This window comes from Acanthisitta chloris, unplaced genomic scaffold, assembly GCF_000695815.1.
Source record: "Acanthisitta chloris isolate BGI_N310 unplaced genomic scaffold, ASM69581v1 scaffold4220, whole genome shotgun sequence".
NCBI classification, from domain to species: Eukaryota; Metazoa; Chordata; class Aves; order Passeriformes; family Acanthisittidae; genus Acanthisitta; species Acanthisitta chloris.
This window is the reverse complement of record NW_008653192.1, coordinates 7,017-20,114: the sequence shown is the minus strand read 5'-3', so window position 1 is coordinate 20,114 and position 13,098 is coordinate 7,017. Positions and strand designations below refer to the sequence as shown.

The 13,098-nt window shown below is 39.2% G+C and overlaps 1 protein-coding gene across 1 annotated transcript in view; it reads right to left on the bottom strand.

Moving 5' to 3' along the window:
* Positions 1-12,115, bottom strand: part of PDGFD (platelet derived growth factor D) — a gene marked incomplete at its 3' end in the record, with an annotated part of 17,136 nt that extends 5,021 nt beyond the window's left edge. The window contains 2 exon segments of the mRNA XM_009079811.1: positions 6,524-6,725; positions 12,020-12,115. Coding sequence (XP_009078059.1) covers positions 6,524-6,725; positions 12,020-12,115 — 298 coding nt within the window.
* Positions 12,116-13,098: the final 983 nt, after the last annotated feature.

Here is a 13,098-nt window from a genome sequence, read left to right as displayed (position 1 = left end):
ATGCCTTTCAGAAGGATCTCAGCAGGTTGGAGAAATGTGATGGCAAGAATCTCATGAAGTTCAGTGATGACAAATGGAAATTCTTGCACCTGACATGGATAACCCCATGCATTGATTCAGAACGGGGACATATGTGCTAAGTAGAAGTTTTGGAGAAAAGGTCTTGGTATCCTATTAGACATCAGGTTGAACATGAGTCAGCTGTTTGCCTTGCAGTAACAGGCTCCACACCAAGCTGCAATAGTAAAAATGTGGCAGGAGGCTGAGGGAGATGGATACTCCCTTTCAGTCTGTTCTTGTGAATCTGCATCTGAAGTATTGTGTCCCATTTTGAGCCCACTCCAGCAGAAGGATGAACAAACTAGGAGTTCAGTGAAGGGTGAGCATGCTGGTTAAGGTCCTGGACCAAAATAGCCAGTGAGGCTGAGGGAAACAGATTTCTTCAGTCAGGAAAGAATACTGAAGTGGGTTCCAATAATCATATCTAGTTATTTAGAAGGGGCTACAGGGAGGATGGAGCCAGGCTCTTCTTGGATGCACACAGCAAAAATACAAGTGGAAACATCACAAGTTGTAGCAAGGGACATTTCACTAATCACCATGAGGGTGGTCAAATACTGGGACACTAATTTCTCAGAGACTTATTAATGTATTGAACCCTTTCACCCCAGCATTCATACTCCATTAGCATAAAGGTGTGTGTCAGGTCTGTGTCAGGTAGAGTAGAGGAACTGTACAAGCAAAGACATTCAGAGCAGTGACTGAGGCTACAATTTAAGTTGGAAAAGACACTAGTAAGGGAGAGGGACTTTTTACAAGGGCATGTAGTGATAGGACAAGGGGGAAGAGCTTTATACTGAAAGAGGGTAGGTTTAGATTAGATATTAGGAAGAAATTCGTTAATGTGAGGGTGGTGAGGCACTGAACAGGTTTCCCAGGGAAGCCATGGATGCCTCATCCCTCAAAGTGTTCAAGACCAGGTTGGACAGGACTTTGAGCAACGTGGTCTGGTGGAAGGTGTCTTTGCCCACGGCAAGGGGATTGGAACTAGATGATCTTTAAGGTCCCTTCCAACCCAAAACATTCCATGATTCTATGATGTCAGCAATGTAACAATGAATATTGGGATTACAGAAATAGTGATATCCTCAAAATTATATCATAATACCAAATGGAATATTATTTCCTAGTCGCATCTTCCACTGGTTAAATCACCTAAATGCACTGACACTGATGAAATTATTCTTCTCCATACCAAATGCTGACCAAACCCTGTGAATTTTAAACTTCAACACATATGTCTGATGGTTTTCGTTGTTCCACTGCATATGCCTAATGATACCACAATTGTTAAATATACCTGAAAACTCTGGGAGCTGTCCAAGTCTTTCTCCTGGGAGCTGGGGAGAAGACACTGCAATTTGCACTTACTACAGAATCACAATGACAAGACAAACCACCTCAATGCAGCATCTGTTATTTTAGAGGAATGAGATATCAGAATTTCAGTGGGATTATAACTGTCTGCACAAAACAAAGTGGATAATATAATAGGCCTGTTATGGACTGGCAAACCAATTATGAGCTGTGATAGGGGTCAAGCACCAAAATCAGGCCAAATGTTTGGACATAGCTTCATTGAAATCAATGGAATCGAACAGCTTATTCCAGTGCTATAAACATACTACAAGTTTCACTAGCATTTTAAAAAAGGATTTAGTAAGAAAAACTTTCACTGCAGTGACTGACAATTATGACACATAAAACATGAGGGAAAACCTCTTTTGTCACAGAGGAGAAAGGTATGGATGTAGATCTGAATTAGATTATAAAATCATGAATGTGTGCAGTCTGCATGCAACAGACAACTTGATGCCCAGCTGAAGAAGGGTGGGAGAAATATCCTGGTTTTTAAGCACAGGGAATACTTTGAATTAGCAGCTATTTGACAAGGCATTCCATCTACTTGGAATTACTCAGATTTGCCATGAATGAGAGAGCATTCAGCATTTGTGATGCCTGCACTCTCTGTCTGGTGCACTGAAACTTGCTGGCAGACATCCCAGAACCTTTCAAGGAAGAGTACATGGACGTTTGCAGTAATTTATTGGCCACTGTTTGGAAACTCCTGAGAAATTACATTCCTGAGTCAAAATTTTAACTTCTTGCTCGACCATTGTTAGTAGTGACAACTAAGAACTATTATAAGGGACATGGTAAAACTTGCCTGATCTTAGGAACCTGTTTGGCAATGGGCAGCAGAAACATTCCATGAAGTCCTGTGGCCTCACCTTGCTACTCCCCTTCCAGAGAGGAGTGGTTATGCCAGCGAGTGTTTATTTATTTAACTTGTAAAGCTGTCATTGCAGACAGATGCTATTGCAAGAATGTCCCACCTGATTAATTTCCTCTGATAGCCAAAGGCTTCTTGCATACTATTTCCAAAACAGAAAATGAGCTTAGAGGCATGTGCAGTCTTGTTAATTACCAGAATGTATCTATCTACATGTGTTCCTGCTTCCTAGGTTTATTTATGGGAAAACAAAACAAAACAATCCATTCCTTTCTAAAGACAACTCCTTTCTTTAGGTACCATCTTCTAGACATTTGGATTTATTTCAATGATGAGAAACAGTGAACTTCTTTTCCCTTTCTTCATTTGTACACAAACACTTCAGAGGCAGAGGTCTTTTTAAAATTATAAAGCCTTATTCAATGGGATGTAAAATAACATCAGAGAGAACAACACAAGATAAATGCAAACAAGCATGTGGGAAAAGTTAAATAATGTTTAGCTGATAGTTGGAACTGTTTACAACAGTATCTCTTAGAAGCTCTTCTAATATTATTAAGTAGACAAATCAATGCTTTCAAAAATTTGAACTAGGATGAAGAGGCTTCCTTTGAACATGTCTGAATACTCCCTGTGACACTCTAAAGGAATAGCAACCTATTTGTGAATAAGAGTCCAGGATGAACTTAAGACTGAATATTCATACTTTCAGAGTTTCTAAAATGCAGCAATTGATAACAAACCTTTTTAAGTATATTTACAACTGCAGAGCTTATTTGAAACATCTATCATATTTTCATGGAGGGATACAACATAGTTTGTAGCTTATATGGGACCCCTCATTTAAGGATTGCAAAAATGTGAATGTGCGTCTTTCTTTTCTGCCCTTTCCACCAGTCTGGGTTTCAGTGCTATTTTATACATAACTTTTACTGGAGTGGTTAACAACAAATCTCACTGAACAGATATAGAAGTCAATTTCATACTTCTTGTGGTTATTAGCAAGACACATCTGATACCAATATCTCACTTCAATAGTGTAAATAGAATGGAATGCACTTAATAGAATTGCATCAGTATTTTAGAAATGTGAGATCGGATGTTGTAGATTGAAAGGAGTTATCATAAATACAGATTTAATCCACACAGTCTTCAACTTACTGTACTTGCAAGAGGTATCTAGGGAGGGACTGATCTGTATATGAATATATCAATGCATATAAATACACAGACTCATAGAAACATTACCGCTGGAAAAGGCCTCCAACATCATAAATTCAACCATTAACCCAGCACCATCACAATCACCACTAAACCATATCCCCAAATGCCATATCCATATACCTTTGGAACACTTCTGAGGACAGTGACTCCACCACTTTCCTGGGCAGCTTGTTCCAATGCCTGGCCACCCTTTCCATGAAAATTTCTTTTCTAATTTCCAATCTAAACCTCCCCGGTGCAACTTGAGGCCATTTCCTCTCATACTGTCAGTTGTTACCTGGGAGAAGAGACCGATCCCCATCTCTTGAGGTGCCTTCCCAGTTCATCGATTCCCCAATTCTGCGAGTTTCAGCTATGCTAAAATACTGTCTTCTTACTTGTTTGGCCCTGATGCTTATATTTGTAGATCACTGATTGCCAAATTAAGAAAACATACCGTTTAAATATCATTCATCACATATCCCTGTTATCAGAATTAGTATTCAGCAACACCGTCTCTCAAGCTCAATTTTGTGCCACAATTTGGTATGGGCAGAAAGTTGGATAGGAGGTAAATCATTAGTGATTAATTTATACCATTTATATGTCATGTTCTGAAAATGCTGTGAAAGATAGGCAGCGATTACATCAAATTGTTCTTACCTGCCTCAGGGCTGTTCTAACTAAGGGTAAAAAATAAAACCCAGGCTGGAAGCAGAAACAGATAGATATCTGAAAGAAATGATGATATAATCTATTGCTCTCTTTGCTGCAAGGTTATTCCAGTGCCTATAAACATTCCTCAGAGATCCACAGTGTCTGTGTTTAAAAGCCATCAAGCATTTCTAATTTAAGGACTTGTTAAAGCTATTCCCTACTCCTGACATCATCCAAGAACAAGCCTTTAATCTTGTCAGAAGTTTATGGCTAAATAAAAATTCTTAACTGAAATTTTTAAAGGATTTGATTGTGGTGAGGTACTTTTGTCCAGAGGGCTGCTAACAGCCAGGGAATTTAGCCTTTAGTCTGAAGAAAAAGGAAAAATGTTATAAAACTTTTCTTCTCTTTTTCCTGTAACCAAACAACCACCAAAAAATCCTATTAAAATAAATCAAGTGTTAAAATAATAACTGGAAAACTCTATGTTTTTTACAGTGGTTTGCTATGCAAGAAGCTGAATTATATTTATACTAAATGGAGAAGGCTTTATGCGTCTGAATTTTTGGAGCACTACCAGACCAGATTGATACCTCTAGCCTGCATAATCAGCATCCATAAAGCAGCAAATGCTATTTTATATTTACGTGGCCATTTAAATATAGGGAGTACTAGGCCAAATATGATCTGACAGTGAAATGAAATCTGAAGAGCAGAACCAGTATACAGGATATAGGATTCTAATCATCTACTAAAATCAGAACAGGCCCTTTATTTCTTTTGCATACATATCTATTGGTGCCAAATCCAGCCAGGGCATAAGGGTCACGCAGATCATGTTTCACAGACCATCCCTCCAGAGACCAAACCACTCTTGGAAGTGGCACAGTGGTACTTCGGTGATGTTTTTCACAAAACATGGGCTTCTGTGGTTGCCTGAAATTTCTGATGTGCCAAAAGTTTCATTTTTTCCTGGATGGGTGCTTATGGCTTTATCACAGGGTCTTTTGAAGTGCTGAGCCCAAAACCAGAGAAGGTCAATATGTCTGGAAAACTGTACACCAGGTTGGCTGCACATCTACTAATACATTGCATGTGCTTGAGGTCATCTTCCTGCTCAAAGGACAGCAGCCATGGGACAGTACACATTCCTACCATTTACTTCTTACTCACCAAGTCACGGTGGCCACATGAACAGCAGATGGCCTCTGCAAGCTCCTGTTCATGCCGAGCAATGACCAGGCTGACATTTTCAAAATATGGTGATTGGATTTCAGGGCCTGGGAACACTCCTTGACACTGGTTTCCCTAATACAGATGCAGTCTATATATTCCTTTAAAGATCAAAGTCTCATCATTTGATAGCAAATAAGTTACAAAAATACAACTACAATTATCTCTCCATGCTTAGCACATGCTTAATGTATGGGAGGATGGGATTTGAGATGTACATAAATGGCAGATTGCACAGAACTGGAACTGTGATTTGAGCATCATGAATTTTAAAGTTATGAAGAAGAATTCATTTGAATACACAAATAGAAAATGGAACACAATATTAACAAGAGAAATCAAATAAAATACTTTACTCCAGATCTTCTGTGAGAACTCCAGTGATTATCATCTTGGAGAATCCTAGCAGGCCTCCTAGATCCATATTGCACATAGAGGGCAATTTCATCAGGCCCTTCAGTGCATAGTTACCCCAGAGCATGACTGTCTCTTTTTAATATGTTTCTTTAGAACAATGGGTTTGTACTGCTAACCTAACGTTCCTTTCCTTCACCATTTGGTGGATGATTTGAACTAACAGAAGGAAACAAGGAACATAACCCAGAAATGTGTGCTTTGCTCAATTACAGACAAAGATGTTAAGCCATAATATTGTTCCTCACCAACATAATGAAAAACAGTGAGATGCTCACATCCTAAAAAACCCAGCTGCACATACAGGTGTCTGTACCAGATGCTTTCCTAAGTACAATGTGATAAAAGTGATTATTCCTCACTCAACAGAGAACAGTCCCTAAGCAGGGTATTTAAAGAAGGATGACAGAGCAGGTAATTAGGAGCCCCATGCTTTACACATAAAGCAATGTTTAAGAGGGTGAAGCTGAGAACCATCTGTATTTACATGTGGGCCTCTGTTTTTATTTGTGAATTCATCATAGCAATGGGCAGTTTTCAATCTGATTTCTCAGATTACTTAGAAATTGATTAAGGATTAAATTACTTACCCCTGGTTTTCATAGGTGGTACCTTGCCCTGTGACTCCAACAGGAACATGAGCACCAGAATGTAATACCTGACATTTCTATGAGGAGTGAAGAAATATCCTAGTCTTGCCCCAGAATATGTGCCTTTTCCTACCTTTGGACTTCCTGCCATGGTAGCTCCTGCCTCGATAATGGTGGCCACTGTCTGTGTACAAATTCTCAAGATCTTCTTGCCAGGAGTCTGGATTAAAGTGTTTCAGTAGATCTTCCACTGTGTCAAATGCAGCAATGGTCTGATCCAGTGCTTCTGCCGTGAGCGTAGGGTCAGTCACTGATGGAGAGGGATAGGATACCCCCTAAGAGTGACATACATCTCAGTGTACTTGGAATAAATTACAGAGCCACTTAAAACAGTTGAAAACAGTTACTTAGACACTTACTCATTACTGAACAAAACAGCTACTTTGGGCCATCTTTTGAAGTCCTTAGTTGGGCCAGGATTTGTTATACCTATGCTTTCTTTTTTGCAAGGAGAAGAGATAGCAAGGAACTCCCAAGCAAATCCCAGAGGAGATGCATGGAGTGACAGCACTGCCATGGCTAGACTGTCAACATTTACATCCACTCCCTGAAGAGGAGGACAGTTTCCACATATACAAAGATGTAATTAAAATGTCTTTTGAAACCACTGTGACGGCCATGGCCACAGAATGGAGATGCCCTGTAGTGCAGGGGTGGTGCCTTCACAGCTCCTCCAGTTGTTTGTTATTTCATAATAGGCAGATCAGAAACCACAGTAGAGAAAGACTAAGGCAATAAGTCCACTAGACTGCCTTTCCATGGTCAATCTGGACAACAAATTTGGCTTGGTTAAGGACTTGAAAAAATGACCCTTTATTCCCCCAAATTAAATGTATTACAAAACATGAATGAATTAACATTCAGTTGACATCTTTTACCAAAATTACAACTTACTATGCAAACAGAAATAACATGACATTGTGATCTTGGGAGTGCTGGTGGATGAGAGGCTGGACATGAGCCAGCAATGTGCACTTGCAGCTTGGAAAGCCAACCACATCCTGGACTGCATCAAAAGCAGCGTGGCCAGAAGTTGAGGAAGGTGATTTTACCACTCTATTTCACTCTTGTGACACCCCACCTAGATTACTTCATCCAGCACTGGGGTCCCCAGCACAGGAAGGACACTGACCTGTTGGAACAAGGCCAGAGGACAGCCACCAAGATGATTAGAGGGATGGAGGAAAGGCTAAGAGAACTGAAATTACTCAGCCTGGAGAAGAGAAGGCATCAGGGTGACCTGATTGTGGCCTTCAGTACCTGAAGGGTACACCAGAAAGATGGATAGATACTTTTTACAGGAGCATATAGTGATAGGAGAAGGGAGAATGGCTTTAAACTGAAAGAAGGTAGGTTTAGATTAGATATTACGAAGGCATTCTTTACTGTGAAGGTAGAGACACTGGAACAGGTTGCAGAGAGAGGCTGTGGATACCTCATCCCTGAGTGTTCATGCCAGGTTGGATGGGACTCTGAACAGCCTGCTATGGTGGAAGGTGTCCCTGCCCACAGCAGAGGGATTGGAACTAGGTGATCTTAAAGGTCCCTTCCAACCCAAACCATCCTATAATTCTGTGATTCTATGATTCTATCAACTCAGCAATGTAACAATGAATATTTTGATTACCAACATAGTGATATCCTCACAAGTACATCATAACATCAAATGGAATACTACTTCCCACTAAGAAGGGCCAAATACCATTCCCTGAGCATTCTCAGTGAACTTGTGGCACAACTTGACATTTTAAGAAAGATTGCAGGAATTTCAGTTTTATTGAAGAGGACTTGAAACATTTTTACAAATCATTATTTAGTATCACAGTATTCACTATCCTGATATCACTTTTTCCCTAGTTCAAGAACAAGGCCAAATAGTAGGAAAATAGTACATTAAATACATGCAAGAAAAACAATTAATGTAGATCTATTTTCAAAAGGACTACAATAAAAATACCTGATTTCATCCAACAAAAAATATAGTATAGCACAAAAGTTGTTTAGATTTTGGTCTTACAAGTTAAAGCATTCAGGGAAAAACCCTAGTAATCTCTTCCCTCATGAAATCCCAACTCTGAAGTCACACAGCAGAAATATGCCATTAAAATTAATGGCTTCCCAAAATAATTTTTTTGCCTCATCTCCCAAGTAAATGCATATGTTAAACTATTAATCTTTGTGATTAACTTCACTCAGTTGGGTAGTAATGGAAAGGTCAACTCATTTGAGTAAAGTCACTCCCTTGTTTGCAGGATTGTCCTTCAATTCCTACTATAATAAAGTACATGTGTCTTTTGAAATAAAACAATTGTCTTTACTGGCAAGCTATATCACAAATTTTACCATCATTGATATTTTACTGTGCATGTTTTTCTGAAAGTATGGACATTCCAAATTATTCAAAAAGAGAAAGAGAAGAAAGAGAAAGCATAACAACAGTGCATTCAAGAAAGCACAGCTACACTTTACTGCTGACCACCAACAGCCCAGTTTCAGTGGGCCCACTTGTGACTGCAATGCCTCTACAGTGCAGTGCTAAGTAAGAGACATTGCAGATGCCTGTAAAAATTCACGACCCTCTAAATGGGAAAGCGTACCTCAAAGCCTCTCTCCTGACTTCTAAGTGGCTTGGAATGGAGACTGTCAGAGAGATGGAAGTCCCACAAGACAAAATGGTCACACCAGTAAAGTGAATGCAACATTGTTATCTAATGCAGTGCTGCAGGAGAGACTGTGCTACGGCCACACAGTGTGCTAACACAGCCTTTGAGGTTACAAAAGAAAAGGCATCTGAATGCTACTTTCGTACCAAGGAGAGCTCTGTGGAGCCCATGGCAGCCCAACAGGGAAACATCAACCCGTGACTGCCTTTCAGAAAATGAGGGCAATGGTGCAAGGATGCTGAAGAAACAGCAGCATAAAAATCAGGCCACAGATGTGGCTTACTCAATGCAAGAGTTTTTTTTCCATATGTTGAACTGTACATTTCACTACAGAAGTGCAGGTCTGGCTGTGAATGTGCAGGGCATTTCAAACTCATACAGGCAGTTGGGATTCCCCATTTTCATATAAAAGCTCCTACTCAAGAGATTTGTGCAACCTCATTGAAACACAGAAGAAAAGATTAACTTTTTCTCAGTGACAGCCAAATCAAGAGGAATTATTTCAACAGCTCAGATAACCTCCTGGCAGCAACATCATGTGACAGGCCCAAAAGCAACTTCAAAGCTGCCAACCCAACTGCCTCTCTTTTGTCCTGCCAAAAATGAGGCGCGAGCGTTAGGAGAGCTTGTGCTTGTTGTAATCTGGAACAAGGGGGCAAGAAGAAGAGTGAAATGCAAGAAGCAATGAAAAGCAAAGATTTTCCACATTATGTACCTGTTTTGCATTTCTTAAAAGCACTGAATGAATTTTTAATTTAATAGGACACAAAGGTATCTTTTTTTCTGTCAGTGCTCTTACCCTTAATTTCTGTTTCCCCATACTTTTCTCTTTCTTAGCTCTATTGTGAACCTGACAGGCAGTTCAATACGCATCACAGTTGTTTGGTGGTCATAAACCTGGTTCACAAATAATGGAAACTAACCTAATAACGAGTGAGTTTTGTTTCCTTTTTTTTTTTTCTGGGTTTGCTACAACGGGTTAAGGGCAGATGTATCTAATTTAGCTTTCTGAGAAAAAAAATACCCAACCAAAATATAACTCTGTAATATGACCTCGGACATGGGAGAAAAAATTTGCTCACTCTCAAAATTTTAATTATGAGAGTTGTAATGTGTCCAGATGCTAAAATGAGTCTTTGGGTTTCTCATGGGTTTGAGAGATGAAACTTAGATCTGATATGCTAACTGAGCATCAGCAGAATAGTATGACATCTTGTCAGATGTTGACAGGTCTGAATTTGTCCCTCTGCCTCTCAAGGCCATAGTAGAATCCCTGAACCTTTCCCTCCTCAAGAATTCAGACATATGCAGACTTTCTCCTTGGTGTCTTTGTGAAAAATTTCTCAATCTCTCTACCTTATTTTCCTGAGGATAAAAGGACTTGTGGGTGCAATGCATGCCCAGTAGAGGAGCGCATGTTTTATTAGATAGAGAATGGCATCAGAAAACCAATGAAACTGAGGTTCTGCTTGGGTTTTTTTTAGCCATAAGTTTCCACGTGACCTTGGCCATCAGCTTGTTACTTGTAATATTTATACTGAACTTCCTTACCTGCAACACATTAACAACAATTTTTTCAGAAAAATAAAAGATGTGAAAGACAAACTTATCTTTTCTGTATGAAAAGAATACTGGATTATTGCTTGGTATATTGTGTATTTGGTGACATTAAGGAAGGCAACTAACATGGTGTTTACCATATGCTTGATCTCATTTTCATAGTTACCTGATGAGGGAGCCCTAGGCTTACATTTTCAAACATCAGCCTACCATATTTTTAGACAAAATATTCCATCACATAGTTGGGTTTTTCTTTCTAAGCCCATATTATAATGAAAAATGAGTTTATGTCTTTCAGTAAAGCTGTTTTAGCATCTCCTGCTTGGCACATCCGGTAGATCTCAGCCCTGTTACCATTACTCCTCAGGACTTTCAGCACAATTAGTTCCAGGCAATCAATGCATTGTATCATGAAGGGCAAGTGTCACTTGCAAACTCAAGGGTAAAACACAAGTGAGATTGACTTAACATCTTCTAATTCTAGCAATACAGAATTTTCTCTCAACTCACTGCCTGGATTGGACACAAATCGGTAGAAGTTACCCATATTTTATTTACTGCTTCTTCACTGGCTACTCCTGGCAGCCACCGTAACAAAGGTGCTAGCACTAAGCTGTCTTCCATGAATGCTCCAAACATTGGCCTCAAATCAGCTTTAAGCATTTATCCTCATCTCGCGTGTTTTAAGAGGAGCTAACAAGAGCTGTGACATGGTGCTGACCAGGTAGCAGAGCACTGCCTGTATTACGAATTCTGATGCCACACTGCCATTCCCCAGCATTTAACTTTACTGGGACAGATTTTTGTCCAACAACATAAATCAAATGCGATGAAGAAAAATTTCAAATTGTACACTGGATTACTTGGGTTTTCTTCTTTTTTAAAAAAAAATTTAATTTTTCTCCCAGGTTGCATTTCACAACTGAATATGAAGACTTCAGGTATCATATTTTATCACAAACACTTACAAAAGAGGTCTCAGCATTGACAAGGAAAAGCTAGATCCATTTCCAGACCAGCCTGTTTTAAGTATAGTCTTGTATTTAGGTCAAGGCATTTTACAATTGAAAATGTTAAATTTCTTTCATGTCTTTTCATACTGGCAGCACGAGTTCGAAAGAAAAAAAGCATTTCCCAATGGCTATCTCATGTGGCTGCAACAGCTAATGGCATATCCAGAATCTTTTGTCCCTAAAAACATACTGGTTGACTCCAGTATGAGTTGGATAAACACTTATTTCATCCTTTTCCAAAGGTGAATACATGGTTTCTCCATGTAGGTGCCATTTTAGCGAGCTGGATTCAAGCCATTCTATCCACGAGCAAAATATTGAGAAATTACTTACTGAGACAGAGCTTGTGACGGATTCCCAGTTGGTTTCTGAGGCGCCATGCTGGAAATCATCCTAAAGGGAAAAACCCACAGGAAAAATAATCACCATTAAAGCAATATACTAAATTAACTGCCAAACCTAAAAACTGTTTCAGCATTCAACGTCTGTCACTTTATCTAACCCTCTTAAATACAGGAGTCCCCTGCCACATGTCCTTCCTAAATAATGCTACTTCCATTCAAGTTCCTCCTTTTTCATTGTTTATAAACTGAGCTTGCTGGGACAAGAAGAGGTATTACTATTGTTATTTTTGTTGTTGTTATTATTATTATAACTATTATTATTATTATTGCCATTACATTTATCTTCCAACATAAATATTAACCACCTCTGTATGTCTAAAATCAGACATTCTGAAAAGAATATGGACGTGATAATATGATAGTACCCTGATACTACTTGGTCAAGATGAAAATCAGGTTAATCTAACCCGTCTGAAAAGCAGTACTAACGTGACTATACTGCTTTTGCTACTTATGCTGAACAGGACTTGCTCATCTGCACAGGAGCACCACTGTGTTCTTCACATCAAAAAAACACAGCCACAATGCATTCACATTAGAAGTGTCATTGCACAAAACCTCTGGGCATTTATGATTACCTTGAGCACAGGGACAGAATTCATCTCATCTACCTCTGGACACCTACAGAGCTAACATCTAAGATAGTTGCTCTTGTTTCAATTTATAGTCAACTAAACCTGACATTTTCAGGGTGCAAATTATCTGATCTGTTTTAGAAGCTTAATTTGGGATGACATCGTGTCCTAAAAATGAATTTTTGTCTCCATTGTTTCTATAAAGAGAACCTGGAAGGACTAGCTTAGATGCATGAGACAAAACTGTAGACATTGGCATGTGATCACCTGAATCCCAAACCATTTGTCTGACCAGTGATGAGCAAACACTATCTGAATAATGAAGAAGCTATTTCTTTAATCTTTTGGCAGTTTTACTCATTTCTATCTGGAATAACTAAACCATGAATAATGGGAAAAAAAGGCAGCATTATAGAATGCTTATTAAACACAC